This window comes from Stegodyphus dumicola, chromosome X1 (genome assembly GCF_044657685.1).
Source record: "Stegodyphus dumicola isolate Sdum_Otavi_A_Nest chromosome X1, ASM4465768v1".
NCBI classification, from domain to species: domain Eukaryota; kingdom Metazoa; phylum Arthropoda; class Arachnida; order Araneae; family Eresidae; genus Stegodyphus; species Stegodyphus dumicola.
Window position 1 is genome coordinate 118,806,321 of NC_140780.1, and position 18,244 is coordinate 118,824,564.

At 34.7% G+C, this 18,244-nt stretch overlaps 1 protein-coding gene across 1 annotated transcript in view; it reads right to left on the reverse strand.

Moving 5' to 3' along the window:
• Window positions 1-12,045, reverse strand: part of LOC118194198 (chymotrypsin-like elastase family member 2A) — a 40,491-nt gene extending 28,446 nt beyond the window's left edge. Inside the window, exons 1-2 of the mRNA XM_035365414.2 lie at window positions 11,891-12,045; window positions 1,198-1,349 (exon numbers count right to left, since the gene is read on the reverse strand). Of these exons, the coding sequence (XP_035221305.2) occupies window positions 1,198-1,349; window positions 11,891-11,942 (204 nt within the window). The 5' untranslated portion in view covers window positions 11,943-12,045. The remainder of the gene's footprint in view (window positions 1-1,197; window positions 1,350-11,890) is intronic.
• Window positions 12,046-18,244: the final 6,199 nt, after the last annotated feature.

Here is an 18,244-nt window from a genome sequence, read left to right on the forward strand (position 1 = left end):
TCGGTATTCCAGAGTCCGTGGTTCGATTCCCGGTGTAGGCGTTGCTAATTTTTCATCTCTCTGGCTTTTTCCAATTAACCTAATGTCTGTAAAATTGCGCCCGAACTAAAAGAGTGTTGGATGATTCTCCTCACCCAGGATTTGGCGATTGAGTCCCCTAAAAACCCCAGTCGCCCTTTAAAAGGGATAGTATATAAGGTATTTCTCCCGCCTTACTAGCGTGCCTTCGTGGTGTATTGGTTCTACGGTCTGGGTCGGTATTCCAGAGGTCCGTGGTTCGATTCCCGGTGAAGGCGGTTGCTAATTTTTCTTTTAAATGTGCACTGGCTTTTCCAATTAACCTAATGTCTCTACAACTTCATTTTTTACAACAACTGTACATACCCTTTTCTTATAACAGAGTAATTTTGAAATTATACTTTGTAATATTCTTCATTGCAATTCTTTTAGCACTTTTGCAGTTACATTGATTAACCATGCTCTTAATTTTGCAACAATTAATTATGTCTTAATCTTTTCACTTTTCTCAAAAGTTTAAGAAAGTTTCTAAGTCTTAAAATTATAAGGAAGTACTTTTAATGGATTACCCTAGAGGAATGTTTTCTGTAATGGTAGGTTTGCTGTTAAAGAGGATAAAGAGTCCAAATGAAATAAATGAATTATAACCAGCAATTAGGAATGTTGATGTTCAAACTTATATATCGTAATCTCTAAGAAACTCCCTTTTTTTACCCTTTCAGTAAGTAATAACATATAACTGTCTTAATTAAAAATAATAATTTTGACTGAATATTTAGATGACTGAATTAAAATCGATATTTGTAGCTAAGCATAGCGATACAGAAAAATCGTTCATTTGTCCGCAATTCTTATGAATTTATTAACGTGTTCACCTCATTTCAAATATATCACCGTTACGAACAACAGTTAAATAAGTGCAGTATTACTTATATCAATTATAATTCTACTCACTGATAAGATTCTATATTGCATGAAATGTAATGAAATTAAATTAATAATGGCCTTAAAATATTTAGCTACGCTCTTGTCATTCATTAGGACTAATTATGCATTAGATTAAAAGAGGAAAGTAGTGTGCATTGTGTTAAGTTTGAATGTATGGAGTGTTAGAAGTATTATACATTTTAATTTGCTATACATTTTCCCTGTGAGCTTCTAATTTTTGCATTTACTTACGAATCCATATGGTGCGAAAATTATGTACTGACACACTAGATCATTTGGATAGTTTTCATTTTCTTTATAACCTGGACTATATAAATCTCCTTGCGTCCGAAGAAGAGCATTGATCTCCTTTGGGCGGCCTGGAGCGCAGCCAGTCAAGTCCACTGCAAAACATTAAAAAAAAACATCCATTTTATTTGAGCATTGCTTCTACTGATTATATATTATTCATATTGCATAACTAAATAATATAAATCTCTAATGTTTGCAGGTTCTGGCCTTTCAGAATTCTGGGCCTTTCAGAAAATGGAGTGGCCTGGTTCTTTTTTAAATTCTCAGAGGTAAAATATAAGTTTTACATTTCAATAAGATTTTTAAAATTTTAATAGAAATCTAAGCTTTAAATTTGAATATATTTTAAATTTAAAAAAGAATAAATAAATAAGGATATTTATTCAAATTTCATTATTTCAAAATCTTAAACTATTGCAAAATATCTCTATATTTGTTAATTGGCACAGTACGTTGCTTTAACCAAAATTCTCTAAACTCGAAGCAAAGCATGGAAAAAAAAAATAGATATTTGGAGATGTTCTAGTTCTCCCACAACACAGATTTTTTGGACTTTTGATTTGAGGATTTGAGATTTGGACAATCTAGTATTTTTAATCTTACCAACTTCTTAAATATCTCTATAATTTTATAAGACATAACTTACATAATTATTCGTAAAAAAGGTCCAAATTCTAGTTGTCTTGGGATAAATGTCGCTGCAAAGAAACTTTCTAGGGAAGCCTGCTATCGTTTTAACAACAATTTAGACTCTTATATAACAAAAAAATTAGGAAAGTACTCTAGCAGCCAGAAAGTTCCTCTGGTATAAATGAAGCCCACGAAAATTATCAGGTGTTACGAGTAAACCATCCGTAACGAGCTCCCCCCAGCTAGTAATGCGGCTAATATCACACATCTGACCTAATCTGAACAGGCCTACGAATTTAATTGGGGCAAGGAAGTAGAAGACTGCGTCTGTTATCAGCATGAGTTTGAGCACCGCATAGATGACCGTACAACTTTGCCCACTTCTGCCTTAGTTTTGAAGGACAGCACCCTGGAGGACTGGTATGATAATCTTCTACCCCTCTTTATCTACCTCCCAGCCATTCGAGAGTTCTGCTTCTGTATATTTTGAAAGCTCCCATCCTGCACAAACATTATACATTTGCAAATATACATGCCTTCTCCTGGATTCGAACACAGGCTCATCGATAGCAGTCAGAGTCACTAATTACTACACCGGCTGCGCGGCCTACCCGAGATGTAATTAACTAATTAATATAAAGGGGTGGATATTAGATGTCAGAAACTATCTGTAAGGTAAGAACTTAAAACACTTGACAACTAAGATTTACTTGTACTTACTAAGATTACTAAGACTTCTTAACTTACTTACTCACTTTATATTCTAAATAGAAAAGAAATTGATAAATGTAAAATGTTAAACTAAGCAAGTAGTAATCTTAAGTATTTTAAATAACTAATTTCTGTTAACAACAGTTAAATTATTGTTTTTATTTAAAATCTGCTCATGCATGAAGCTACCTTTTTACCTTAATTATACAATTTACTTAGTTTTTTCTATATACACTCAGTGTTGCTAAAAATGTTCCAGCTGAAAGTCGCAGAAGAATGCGAAAGTCGAAAAAGTAGCCCATGAAGTCAGAGTCGTCACGTGATTTTGGTGGTGTCATAGTTACGTATGTTTAGGCTTGTCAGATTTCAGAAATGTTCAACCGGGACACCGGAATGCCCCTCGGCGTCGTGGGTAGTCAAGAGTACACACCCTTGGCGAGTTTTTGGAATGTTTTAGAGGGTCGTTTATTCTCAATGTTATGAATAAATGGTTACTTAATAGGAACCTAAACCAGGGATAATAATAAATGACACAAGCATATAAATTTAAGCATTTTATTTCTTACATGCTAATATTTATAAGTTACTTAAGTTAGAAAAAACACTTAAAATGAGGAATAAAAATTTGAACAATATTTACATGTACTTTTCATTGGCTAGGACTTTTTTACACCTCATTAAGCCCTTAACCGTAGATTCCTTCATCAAACCCCTATCATCAGTCCATGCGTTGTTCATCAAAGAAAATACTCTCTCAACTGGTGCTGATGTCCAAGGTAAGCAGAAGATATACTGAACAATCTTAATCAGATTGGGGACTGCTATGTGATTCTCCTTGAAGTGATCAAACAGCCTGAGCCATTTTTATTCACTTGAAATAATCACATCTCTGGTAGACTCCACTGTTCCCATTTTGACGGCAAATACTCCTTAGCAAGCACAACTTCATCCAACAGCTGGTCAGTGTTTATATGCACATCGGGTACATCAAGAAGACCGCTGTTAATCATTTCAGCATAAGTTTCGGCGTTTTCCCAATTAACAGCATTTGTTTTGGTTAGACTGACCCAAGAAAACTGTTCAGCATTTCCAAAACTATTCTCCCAGAGGTCCAAGTATGCAATGCATCTTTCATAAAAGCCATCAAATTCTTCTCTCACACTGTTACGGATTAGCTCGTCTAGATTACTGCAGATGTTCTTTGCGCCTATAGGGATAAAGTTTGAATCCTTTCTTTCCGTCAGGTTTCTTTTGAGAGCTTTATGAGCTTCAGCAACCTGAAAAGCTGTAGTGTTATCTTTTCCCATTACCAGGATGGCCTTGTTAAAGAGTGCAAGCTGTCCATGGACAAACCACAATAACAGCTCACCCGTTAAATCAGTAAACAACTTTTTATTGTTGATGGGCACATTTCTTGGTCCAAAAAAAAAAAAAAAAAAAAAAAAAAAAAAAAAACTCTTTCAGACCTTTAAAAATCTGTAAAATTCTTTCCAGCTCGGGCATCATTGACATAAACCGGGTGTTCCCGTGTTGAATGAGTTTACGGTACTGTATCTCGGCATATTCACAAAATTCTTTTAGTTTAGTTACACGGACTGTGTATATGCGAAAGTATTTATAAATCTTCACCAGTAATGCCTCAATATCGATTGGGAGACTATCTAATGCAGTTTGCACACAGTTGTGCATAATGTGTGCTCCACATCCGATTCCACTGATTTCCGGTGCTAGGCTATTCTTGAGTCGATAGAAAGCATTGTTTTCCCTTGCCCTTTTCACACCACCGAAGTTAGTGTTGCAGTTATCTCCACAAAAGCCCACTATTTTATTGTTCAAATCGTTTTGCAGCAGAATAGAGCATAAGTAATTTGTAAGAATTTCAGATGTTTCACCCGCCACAGATTTGAAATCTAACAGCTTTACTTGCACACCTGAATTAGGATTAAAGTAGCGCGCAACAATTGGCACAAGTTTTATATCCTTTCTTTTTGACGCATCCATAATTACAGATACGTAGTTTGACTTGGTCAAGTCTTCTTTAAGCTCTTCTTGAGCTAAAAGAGCTATGGCATTCTATTGCCTCACACTTATTTTTTCCGAGTAAGAATTTAGGTTTAAAAAACTTAGAAATTAGTTTTGAAACAAGAATTCGAATTGAAACTTAGGCTATGTTTTGCTGCGCGGTAAGCAGAGGTCGCCTCTTTCGCTGCTAAGTTTTTATCATTAGAACTCGCAGTCTTAAAAAAACTGATAAGTTTTGGTGAGCTGGCAGCGCATTCTAAACTCTTTTTGTGTTTACTCGATTACAAATGCTCTTTTTATATCGGATCGACCACCGTGAGCAACAGAAAACTCAGAATTACAGTGTGAACTTTATCGTCTTGATCTTGATTGCCAGCACATACCTTCTTCAAAAAAGAGAATTCATTCTGTAAATACCCCTTGAATTAACACGACCGTTTAGGCATTTTAAGAGACAGCGCATAAATTTAAACTTAAAGCATAAACATAACAGCGCTAGCTCACTAACACAACAGACACCACCGAAAGGGACTGACGACTGACCGAATTTTCTCTAACGTAAGCGGCTAGCTCCGAGTCCGGAAAGCCTCTCGCATCGCGCATGGTCACGATTGGCGAGACTAGACAATACGTTGACAATATTATTTATTGGCAGATCATCACTCTTCTATAGTGTTTCATCTTTCATACAGTACAGAGATAACTGGCAAAGTAATTATCCTAAATAATACTTAACAGTTAATTATTTTTATAGACTTTTTTCTGTCATCTATAAAATCAAATTTAATTTTTACCGGGACTAGAAGTAAACCAGCCAGGACACCGCGATTTTGTCTGAAAACCGGGACGTCTTTCAAGCCTACGTATGTTTATATGATCTCAGACGTCATCACAAATTCAGTCTGCATTGGTTTTGTTAAGGGTATGGACAGTAATTCGTTTGTTAGTTGTTCCTTATTAAGTTGTTAAGTATCACGATTTTTACGAAAATTTTAAAACTGATGTGCTAATTTTGCACTGTTTAAACATTAACTTTTTACTTTTAATTAATTCTCATTTAATTTAAAAATTCACTTAATTTAGATTTTTATTTTTTAATTAATTTTTTCATATCCGTTGTTAAGTGCTTTCTCAACTATGCTTTTTTGAGTTAGTAGTTCGTCTTTCTAATCCATTATTTTTTGCGTTATTTTAATATTTTATGATTTTCAGTGAATTTTTAATTCTGCTTATTTAACTTTATCAGATTCTGATTATTAGTAAAATCTCCGTTCTTTCATTGTTAAATTTCTTTGTAGGTAATACTTAGAAAAGAGGTTTTGCTTTGGTTTTTAAATCATCTAGATTGTGTAGTTCTTGCAGTATTAAAACCACGAGAACGAATTTCATTTCTTTCTCTAGTGCCCAATACATGGCGCTCAGGCTACAAATCTCTTCATTATCACCATAAATTGAAGGAACAGCTGACTTGAATGAAATTTTTGAAGCAATATAATCATCAAGAGTAGTATTAAATATAAGTATTAATAAGTATTACACTTAGTTTTACACTCTTTTCAATATTTTTCCTTTTATTACTATAGTTCTTACGGTAACCGTAAAATTTATAGTAATAAAAGGAACATATTAATGTTACAGTCTTTGCTCCCAAAGTTCAGAGAAAAATATTCCAGTAATTGGCCTATCTATCAATAACACAATATAATGTTTGCTCCATGAGTTCAACGAAAAATTTTTAAATTGCCCTTTACACAACAGGCAAACAACTCAAGTGCACATTGTTTTTTACAATATTTTTAACATTTAATTTACACACACACATATAGATACATATATATACATATATAAATATAATCTACCCTACCTAAGCAAATATTTTTTAGCACAGAAAAGAAAAAAATTACTGACATAAATACTATATATTTAGATAAATAAAAGGTGTACCTTGAGCTTAATAATGAATTATATTTTTACAGAATTTTAACTAAAAAAAATATAAAGAATGATGTCTTTGCATTTGATAGGTATAATGAGGTAGTTATTCCAATTATTCCAACATTCATGTCTTAACTTCTAAACATTCAATTATATTTTGTTTACCCAGTATGTATTAGTTCTAAAAATATGTCATTTAAAAATTTATCTAACATTTGAAATAAAATATATTATAGAGCAAACACAGTGAATACTCTCTAAGAAAATTTTGAGTTTATGAGGAGGAGCCATTTTCAGAACTAATGTTAATTTATATTCTTATAAATATACTAGGTCATTTTTAGAAGTGGTTGAGTCTAAAGTATCTGCTGTAGTCAGATGTGAAGATATCTTATTTTGCGTCTCTGAGAAACAAATTTTTCATACCGAATTATTCCATTTTGTTTGATGCGTATAATTAATTTTTATAAAATTTTTCTTTATTTTAAAATAAATTGACTAGTACTTGAAATAAAATAAAGCATATTACAGAACCTATTATCATAAATATTAGATTTATTTACTAAGGAAGGAAAGGATCATATAGGAAAAAAAAAGAAGAGAAAAAATCATATAAAAATGCGCATGTTTTATTTTATATTTATTTAAAAGAAAATTGAATTTAGCAGTTCTTCATCATCCTGTTCAGTTTCTTGGTCTGTTATCCTCATTTCGTTTTACCAATGTCGGCACTATATATAGGTATGGATGGTGAAGGTTCAAAGCAAACACTGTAGATTTATTTTTCTTCCAATCATATCGTCATTCTAAGTATAGAATCTAGAAGTACCGAACACATTCTATGCCGGTGTTTGGTTTCGGTTTAAGTAATTCTTGAAAATACCCGTTCTACAAATTGAACTGCTTATTGGAAAGCTTTAAAGATTAAACAAAGCAATCATTCAAACATGTGAAAACACCAGTGACTGGCGTTTAAAACTGTTTGCACCTGCTCTATCACCTCAGGTTTACGAGATGATAACTTCTGTTTAAGCTCAAATAAATTGCTTATTTATAAATTACTTTTAGTTGATACTTTATTACAACATATAAACCTTTTACGACATATTAAAAAATTTCCCTTTGACAGTAGCACAAGGAAATGAAGGAGTGGCAAACATTTCTCAAAATCGCATATGCATAAATTACAGTCGCATAGGTTTGTCAAAAGAAGTGAATTTACGAAAACTCGTACAATCTGGCAGCACTGTGTACACGATGAGCAACGCTATCTTTAGTTATCACGTCTAGTAATAATAGCTTTCTGAATAATTCACAGGAAGTTCAGATTTATGGGCATAATTTACTAGACTTCCGTTCGTTTGAGTTTAGTTGCTTTTGGAAGGTATTTTCTCCATCCTTTCTGCATGCCTTCGTGGTGTAGTGGTTAGCACACTCGGCCACGTATTCAAAAGATCCAGGTTCCAGACCCGGCGACGGCACTGCTCATTTTTCATGTCTCCTGTTTCCAAATAACCTAATAAGCCTACAGTGGAGCCCGAACTAAAAGGTGGTTGATGATGATTCTTTACCCCAAAAATTTGGCGATTGGGTCCCGTAATCGCCAGTCGTCCTTTGAAAGGGGAAGTATATAAGGTATCTTCTAAGGTATCTTCTCCATTCTTTTCTGTATGCCTTCGTGGTGTAACGGTTAGCACATTCGGCACGTATTCAAGAGGTCCAAGGTTCGAGTTCCGGGAAGGGCATTGCTCATTTTTCACGTCGCTCCTGCTTCCAAAAAATCGTAATGACTCTACAGTGGCCCCGAACTAAAAAAAGTGGTGGATAATGATTCTTCCCCAGCAGGATTTGTCGACTGCCTACCGTAATCCCCAGTCGCTCTTTAAAAGAGAGAGCATATAAAGTAGCCCCCTCTTTTCTGCATGCCTTCGTGGTGTAACGGTTAGCTCACTCGGCGTGTATTCGAGAGGTCAGAATTCGAGTCCCGGCGGCGTAATGGCAGACCGCACATTGAGTTGAACAGTGTTAAGCGAATTTCGCTTACTGCGCATGCTTGATGGTGTACCTTTGGCGCGGGGAGAAATATTGGCGAATAAGCAACCCTACGCTAGCTTATTCGTGATCTCCATGGCTGTCGAATGTGTTCGAGTGATGTTTACAACTGCAATGTTGTGGAGCTTTGCTTGTTAGTTATTTTAATTGCACTTGCTTATTTTTCTAATATATGTTTCATTTTAATTTGTCAATAACAGTGCATTTAATATTTGTTAACATATGTTCGTAATAATTTGTTATTTAGATGTAATTTGTTTACATGTTATAATTCAGTAATTGTAAACTGGAGTTTCTCGCTTAGTATGTTAGCGTATATTCGCGCTTTTATTTTCTCATTTCAAAGAATTTAATAACTAGCATTAAGGAATTGTAAAATTTCTTCAGTGTTATTTGCAAGCACTTTATTATATTCCTCAGTGTTTCTTTATGTATGTACGAATGGAACTTATGGTAAATCCTGAATTGTTTTTATTGCTTAAAAGTATAATGAATAAATTTTCAACTAATATATCCTAAATTTCAGTCAACACTGCTTCACATTACTTCGCAATAATTTCAGCTTTCTAGTTGTTTGAGCAGTACAGCAAAAAATAGTATTTTAACACAGTAATTAATTTAACACGAAGATTTAAACGCCAGATTTGTTTACAATCAGATGGCGGTACATCTACCATATACCGTATTTATCTTCTTTTCAAATCGCGCCAACATAGTAATTACGCCAAATTGTTTTCTAGGCATGCGCAGTATGCGACATTCGTTTAACACTGTTCAACTCAATGTGCGGTCTGCCATTACGCGTCCCGGCGAGGGCTGTGCTCATTTCTCACGTCTCTCCTGCTTCCAAAGAACTCCTAATGAAGTTACATTTCTTTTAATCATTTAAATCATTAGGACATTTGCGATAAGATTGAAACTTTTGTCTCATCATTGCTTGCTTATACGCAGCCTAACCGAGCTTTGGAAATCTTGGAAAAATATATTTGAATGTATAAGAAAATTTTAACATATACGAAAAGTAGACACACATTATGCTACATTGTTTATCTACGGCTCTTCATTTTTTATGCATCTCCAAGGGATACTTCTAACCGCCTTGTCGTATACGATAGAGGAGAGTTGCATTAATTGGAATATCGTCTGGGTTGTACTACTATCGTAATTGTCCTGTAATAGGCATTTCCGGCGTAAATTTGGTACTTTAGGCTACGTAAAATTGGCAGTTAGGTAAATTTGACCAAATAATCGTTTACATAAAAGAGCACCTCGAGGCCGCAGTTAGGGAAAAAGTGAAATTCATATAGAAATCATCAATTAAATATTTAAAGATCCATCGTCATGAGACCCTTTTATTATAAGTAGCAAAACATACTGGTACTTACGTATTATCCTGTCGACTATAAAACAGACTCTAAACAGCAGGATGTAACGAAAGAGCACACACAGCTGTGCATACATAACAGCTGTGCTTTCGTCTGATATAACTGCAACTGTTTCTCGACAACCCTGCTTTTGTTTTTATGAACAAGGATATAAATTAACTTTTGTTGCTGCAACTTTTCCCTGCGTTTAGAGCGAAATTATTAAAATTTGGGATCTTCCTGATGAAACTGCAATAAATGCAATAAAATAGGCGAAAAACACCAATAGATATATTTCAAGTGACAATGAAAGCAGTAACAGTGATTCTGCTCTTGACTGTGTGCCTCAGGAGAAACGTTTTTGAAATTAAGGGTATCCTTCACAACATATCAACTCAATGTTTCAGCTGTGCATTTTATACTCAAATTCGGTGATTCAAATTCGGAATTCGGTGTTTCCCGCTGGGAATCCAGTGGTCTATCCAGATAAATCAATTACTTTAATTGGACTGATGAAGAAAATTTTAATATGGTGATTTTTTACTGTTCTGAATTATACTTTTTTTAAAAAGTAAATTGCATTATTTTAAGGATATAAATAGTGAAAAATTGTCCCATTACTTCCTTTTTAATAAAAATATTTCCCTATCCCTACATACTGAAAAATGTTTAGGAGATCCAGACTCAGAAACTTATACTGAACTTTATAAAAATTATACTTATCCAGTTTTTCTACATCAAACTAAAAATTAATTAATAAGAATAGAAAGAAGCAAATGGATTTTGTATTGAGTATAAAATGCGCTGATTACTTCAGTGTGTAATATAATAAATGGTAAATAAAAATGCAGTTACATAAATTAGCACAAAATTTATATTGATTACTTGAAGCCTGTTTAATAAATTTGCTGAATTTAAGAGGGAGGTTTGAAAGTTATCAATATTTTGCTGTATCCTATGAAACTAATACAAAGACTAAGTGATAAGCAGCTGTTAGAGATTTGAAACAGAAATACTGAAGATAAAGGCATCGCCGACTACTTTTAGTCTCTTGAAATTAGGTTATGCATTTATCCCTTCAAATCCATTTTACTTAACTTACCTTGTAGAGACATTATGTATTTTTTTAGAACAAGGCAAGATGAAAAATTAGCAACGCCTTCACCGGAAATCGAACCGCGGACCTCTCAATTACGCGCTGAGCGTGCAGACCACTACACCACGAAGGCTCGCTAAAAAGGCGGGAGAAATACCTTATATACTCCCCCTTTTAAAGGGCGGCTGGTGATTTTAGGAGATCCAATCGCCAAATCTTGGGTGAGGAGAATCATCATCCAACACCCTTTTAGTTTGGGCGCCACTGTAGAGACATTAGGTATTTTTGGAAGCAGGCAAGATGAAAAATAAGCAAGCGCCTTCGCCTGGAATCAAACTGAGGACCTCTGGAGTACGCACCAGGTGTGCAGACCACCACACCACGAAGGCACGCTAAGAAGGCGATATAAATACCTCATAAGCTCTCCCAAATCAAATTTTGATGTTCAAGCCGTTACATTATTGAAAGCCTAAAATGCAGAAATTGATATCTTTAACTAACTTTTACTAGCATAATAGGGGAAACATATAAGGAAGTTAATCTCGCTTTGAAACATACTTTTCGTGGTTGGAGGGGGGACTTGTCCGTGTACTTTCCAAATAGAATATTGTACTTAACATCAGGTATGTATACATTGCCTACAAAATTGTTTTAGAAGAAAAGTTATAAAACATTTACTGCAGATTTTGTATGAAATTTAAATATCCTTTACTAGTTCCATAATTAGAATAGAATAAGTGGCTGGAATTATTGAACTAGTAATTAATCAATGAGATTAAGTAAAAATACGAAATTACGAGAAAAGTAATTAAAAAATTCTTACAAGCCGTAGAAATTCCTGTGGCTGCCAAAAGAAGCGCTAAAACTCTCAACATCTTTGCAAGTGGTAATCTAAACCTTTTCAAAACGTTGAAAAATACTTTGGTACATGTGTTTTTATTCCCACGTCTATCTGCTAAAATATGTGTATTTTTTTAAGTAAGGACAGCTGGCTTAATTTATTCAAAACAGGTCATAACTTATCATAGTGATATGACAGTATCTGAGGTTTCAAAAAGGATTGACTGCAATTCCCATCCTGTTTTGAAAACTCTATCTTAGTTTTGATTTTAATTTTTAAAAATTACTCAGTTTTCTTGTAATATATATTACATATTTATTCGTAATTTTTTCCCAGTGGCGGGCTGTATCCTTTTATAGGATCGGTCAATACTAAGGCCAGAAGCAGTGGTCTCTTAATTATGGAGGCACCTAATAGGTGGACCACAGTAGCCTTCTGTCAAGCGACGGACAAATTACATCCATGTTTTCACCAGTGTTCGAAACCAGACCTTTCGGTATGGCAGTCATAATCCCTAAACACTTTCCTACCTGGGCGTCTCTTCGTAAATTTTTTTCAGTTACTTAGCTGTACAGCAATAGGTACCATAATAAGAATGAACTAATATGACATTCATGGGAATTCCATTAATTACTGAACAATGAAAAAAATTAAAAGAAAGGGAAAATATAGGCGAAGTTCCTGTAAAAGTAATTTGTTTATAATTGTTACTTTTCGGTGACTTAGAATGCACATGACCAGACGCATGTATATACAGGAAGACCAAAAGAATGTTCACGAGCCCTTCTTTTACTTAAGAAAGAACAAAGTGTATACATTAAATCTGTTTTTAGTAAGCTGAACATGCTCGACCAAATAAAAGCGATTGTAGCCTTCTTAGCGAAAAATTATTATAGGGAATAATGCTTACTATTCTTGTTGTCTGCAAACTTACTTCACGAATGACTGAAGAATTTAATGTCTGTTAGAAGATAATAGAGTAGTCCAATCGAAACTTTAACTTAAATATTTAATGTAGATATCCACAGTTTTTACACACTACGAAAATTGATGACAGTAACATGAATATTTACAGGAAAAACTGTCGCAATAAAAAATAGAAAAAGTTCTTTCATGTTTAGAACGCGTACGTATCTTTTTTGCGTCTTACACATCTTCTTTTGTTATGTCCGCTTAGTCTGCGTTTTTTTTTTTTTTTTTTCACGAAGAAGTTCTATCCAATGGTGTGCAGCGCTATCTATTATTCGTGAGAGACGACATCCTACACATGCTCGACCATCCTCATGGCATGAGTCCTCGCCTGCTGGAAAAAATTGTCATCATCGTCTGGGGATCTGTAAAAAAAATAATAATAAGTTTTGATGAGCTTTGAGTTTTACTGAATTTTGAGTTCCGCTGATTTTTCGACTGAATTCGTAGTCGTGGAATCTCTTCTTCAACGTCGTCTGGATTAGTTTGTCTTCGTATATACGCCTTCTTAAACATCGTCTGGATACATCTTTTAAATGCATCTTTTTAAATTACGTCTGGATACGTCATCTAAATGAGTCTTCTCAGACATCATCTTCCTTAAGCCTTCTTCTTTAAGGCATTTCATGCTTAGACACCATTTTCATTTTTCTTAAAATAGTTCCTGCCTTTAAAACTATAGTCCTTTAGTCAAATCGGGAGAAATTTTTCAATTTAGGAAAACGTCTAAATCAGGAATCATCAGAATCGGTGTTGCACTATCAAAGTCTTTTGGTTTTCTTCCTGAATCTTCTGAATCTGCTCTTTCGCTTCTTTCTTCTCACCTTCTTTAGTTTCTTTTTTCAGTCTTTGCTTTCTGTATCAGCATCTTTTTAATCAGATTTTCTCACAGACTTCTGATTTTTACTCTTCTCCTCTTCTTCGGTGATCTTTTCAGTTTCTCTTGTTTCTTTTATTTGTCTGTTGCAGGGGATGTTACTGAAGGTTTTCTGGTGGAGTTAGCATTCGATCCATCATCCTTAAGACTGACTCTTTCTCGGGACAGTGCTTCTGTTCAGAATCTCCTTCTGAGGTGGCATCTCTCCTCAATGGCTTCGAATCTAAGTGAACCTTTTTTGGGGTTTCTTCTTGTATTAATTAATCGTTCACAGCTTCACTTTCACTCACCAATCTGTAAAGCTCGTAATTTCGTGAGAAATAGTCTTTATATAGCCTAAACTTCAAAACTTCTTTTATAGCTTTTTTTATTTTCATCAATTTCTTGAGGTATAATATTATACCATCTTGAATTGGCATACATACAAAATTTCAACTCAAACTGTCAACATGATGCATGCGAGTACCAGATATGTGTTCGATTGTGTAATCGTAATCTTGTAATATTATTGCCTATCTATATATTTTAGTACAAATGTCTTTCTTGCTCATAGTTTGTTAGAATGCATTAAAGTCTTTCACGATTTTAAACGGAATACCTAGTGCGTACTCCCGGTATTGTTTTATAGCTTCTACGACTGCTTTGACTTAATTCGTAACTTAAATTTTTAATTCGTAACTAGAATATTTATGTTCAATATCCTGCGTCTTCATACTCATAGCAAACTTGATGGATCTTATTATCAATTAAGGATTTCTGTAACAGACCCGCGCCGTAACCGTTAGCGCTAGCATCGGCATGTATTTCCATTTCTACTTTCGGATTATAAATGCATAAGTATCGGATGACGAGATTCGTTTCAATTCGTTAAAAGCATAAAGTTCTTTATTTCCAAATTTAAATTCAGAGTCTTTCTTCAATAAATCATTAAGTGATTTTTCAATTAATGAATAATTAGGTATGAGTTCTCTTAAGTAACTTGTCCAGAACGTATAACTTTGAACGTCTTTTACACAAATGAGATCCAGAAAGTTACTGTTGTAGTTTTAGAAGAAGAAGGATATAATTTCTCATCTTTAATTTTGTGACCTAGAAATTCCTTTTAGAGTTTCAAAAATTGACACTTCTAAAGATATAGCTCTAATCCCTATTCCGATGCAGTCTGTAACACGCGTTTCAATTTTTGGATTCCTTAACTTTCGTTTCCGGAAGGAAGAATGCTATCATCCATGTGGATTGCTACAGTGCTATCTTTTAAAATATCACGAAATGCATCGTAGATATGCCTTTGGAAAACGCTTGGGCTGTCAGCAGAGCCAAAGGGGACCTTTCAAAAGTTCAAACTCTCCGTTTTGCGTTACGAAAGATGTGTGTTTTCTACTTTCTTCGTCTACTTCAACATGAAAACAAAATTTTTTTCAAGTCCTGTTGTGTACCATTGCTGATTCTAGTTTATCAATGACGTCATCCATTTATGGCAGTAGAAAGAGTCGCGAATTATTTTTTATTCAGGCGTCTGAAGTCCACTCACAGTGTGTACAAGACATCCTTCTTTCTGCTTAACATAACATTACTTGATTAATCGGAATAGCCTGACTTGGTAATTTGTTTATCTAATCACTCATCAATTTCATGCTGTTCTGAGGGGGAAAACGTCTCGGCGCACAACGAACCGGACATTTTTCTGTTAACACTAGTCTCATTTTCAGGACAGACCTTTTTATTTTATTCGACTTATAATTGACTAATAACTGTAGTATTTCATCTGGATGTACTCCGTTTTTAATGTGAAGAAATCGTACAGAAAACATGCACCCCTCCAAGTGCAGAAGGTTAAACTCCTAGACGATGCCGACTACTCCCTTCAGGTAAATTTCGTACGCTGGATGCCTGATGCCATACAGAATGATTAACAGTTCCGCGCCACTGTTTTATTGAGATGAATCCTGCTTTACGAGAGAAGGCGTGATCAACATGCACAATGCGTATACGTGGTCGTTCGAAAATTCGCACAGCACTGTCTCGTCCAAAGTACAACACAATTTCGGTATTAACATCTGGGCAGCTATTATCGGAGATCATCTGTTGGAACCATACCTTCTGCCTGAACGCCTCAAGGGCGCAAATTACCTAGTTTTCCTACAGCACATCCTCTCTGATTTAATGTAGGGAATACCGGCCACTGTGCGCCAAAACGTGTGATTCCATGCATGATGGTGCACCAGCACACTTTGTGACTGCGGTGCGTAACCACCTCGATATTACATATCCCGGGAGGTAGATTGGACGCAGAGGATCTGTTGCTTGGCCTCTCTCCATAGATTTCAAGCCATATCAGACTCCTGTGCATAGAGAAGATCTGACAATACGGATTGTAGTCGCTTTAGCAGACATCTCCAGCACACCGGGTATGATTGAATGTGTCCGGCAATCCTTCGTCCGTCGGTGGCCTCAACTTCGATCAATTCTTATAAAACTGTCTCATCGCTTGCTTTCTGATGTTGAACTGTGATGCACTGTAATCCTGCTTTACGTCAAATAAATGCTTTTTACTTATTATTGGCCCTTCTTGTTCCATTCAACGTCACAGTCTTCATAAATAGGGAAGTAGACTGTAATGTGCTATGGCATTTAAAACTGATTTTTCATTCAGTAAAAAAAGTACTTTCATTGTGAATTAGTTCTCAAAAGCCTAAACTTCTCCCTTCCGCAGGAATTAAAACTATAGTTTAGTCGCAAGTTACGCAGTAATATATTTTTTGAGAAAATTTTTATCTCGATATCTATTTTTGGTTTTTATGAAGGACCGTTCTCCAACCCAAGTAAATAGTTGCAGGATTGTCTGAAGCTGTTAAACAAAGCGCGAAATTTCACCTCCGGTCATAAATTATTTTTAAAAATTCAGGATTAATTCGTGCGTTATAACAAAAATAATTGCTGCTTTTGCTCAGCTTCCAAATCTATGTCAGAAGATGTTCGCCGCATTAAAGCAACTGATTAACTGTACAGAAAATTCGTTCGTAAGAAATGATATTTCAGGCGAAGGAAGTCGAAATGTCACTGTAATAAATGCTATCAATTGTTGCTTTATTCGTCGGGGAAAAGCATGCACTCCTGGTAAAGATAAATTCCCAGTTTCGATTAAGTTTAAATTAAATATTTAACCAGGACAACACGCTAAGAACTTTTACTCTTTCTTTTGTTAACTGAATATTTATATATAAGATTGCTTTAAATTGTTAAATTAAAGCAGCTGTGAGACAAAGAACGTAAAAGGATCAGGTGTAGGTTTGATTTTCATCATGTTCTTTTAGTAAAGCTTAAAGTAATGTGAGGACCATTTAGCCATATCCTAAAGTTAGTCTTACTTCTGTTCTATATTGTAAGTAATTTCCTTATACTATCTATCATGTTATCAGCCCCCGAGTTTCAGTAACTTCTTTTTATTTGAAATTCGTAAAAAATAAACTGTAGTTAAAAATGTAAGGTGTTTGTCTTAGAATTATATATTTGTTTAGATTTCACTCCACGAATTTACTTCTGTCTTAAAATTGCATATATAGTTCGATTTTACTGTGTCTGTTTATTTTCTTAGACGTTTCCTTCATTGTATCTTACTGCTGTGCCTATCGTTATAATTTACCAAAAAAGTTAAAGAAAGGATGAAGCGATCACAGGAGAAAGCACACAAGCCCTTATCTTTATATGTTTTAAACTTTAGTCATCATAAATTTGCCATTTATTTTACATTATTTGAAAACAACACACATATGCTGTAATAATAAAATACATACAGAATTCACAAAGGGCGAGCTCGAGTAAAGAAATCTTAAAAACACGTATTGTAGTCATAGTAACGTAGCTTTTAAGTGATATTCGTGAAGACGATAAGACATTTTGTTATTTTTGGCAAAGTCTGCATTTTCCTCTACCTCTTCCTGCTACTCTGGGCTAGGATATTTATTGTTTAGTATCTTTTTGTTATAAATGAGAGAGAGAAACGAAATTTTATATTTTTAACTCTGCTCTGTTTATACTGCCATATTATCAAATTCATGAGTAGTTTATTAAGTAATAATAGCCGTCCAGACGAGAAAGTGGTTAGTGACACTGACTGCTGTACCGAAGGGCCCGAGTTCGAATCCGGGAGAAGGTATTTATGTAGTTTATAGGTCTCCTCAAAGAGGCAACGGTGGACCACCTATTAGGTACCTTGATAATTAAGTGACTACCGCTTTCGGCCTTAGTAGTGGCTAACGTCTAGGGAAGGTTAAGACCCGCGTTTGAAAAAAAATAATTAAACAGTAACCTCAAAGGACTAGCGGACAAAGTTTCATCTCATCTGACTTCCTGACCAGAAGAATCACAGCAAAAGTAGAGGTAAAATATTTATTCATATGTCGACATGACTATTACACAAAATAGATTTTCGCTTGCTTGTGGTTAGAATAACAGCTTCTCAAACAAATTCAAAGCAATTTAAATGCATT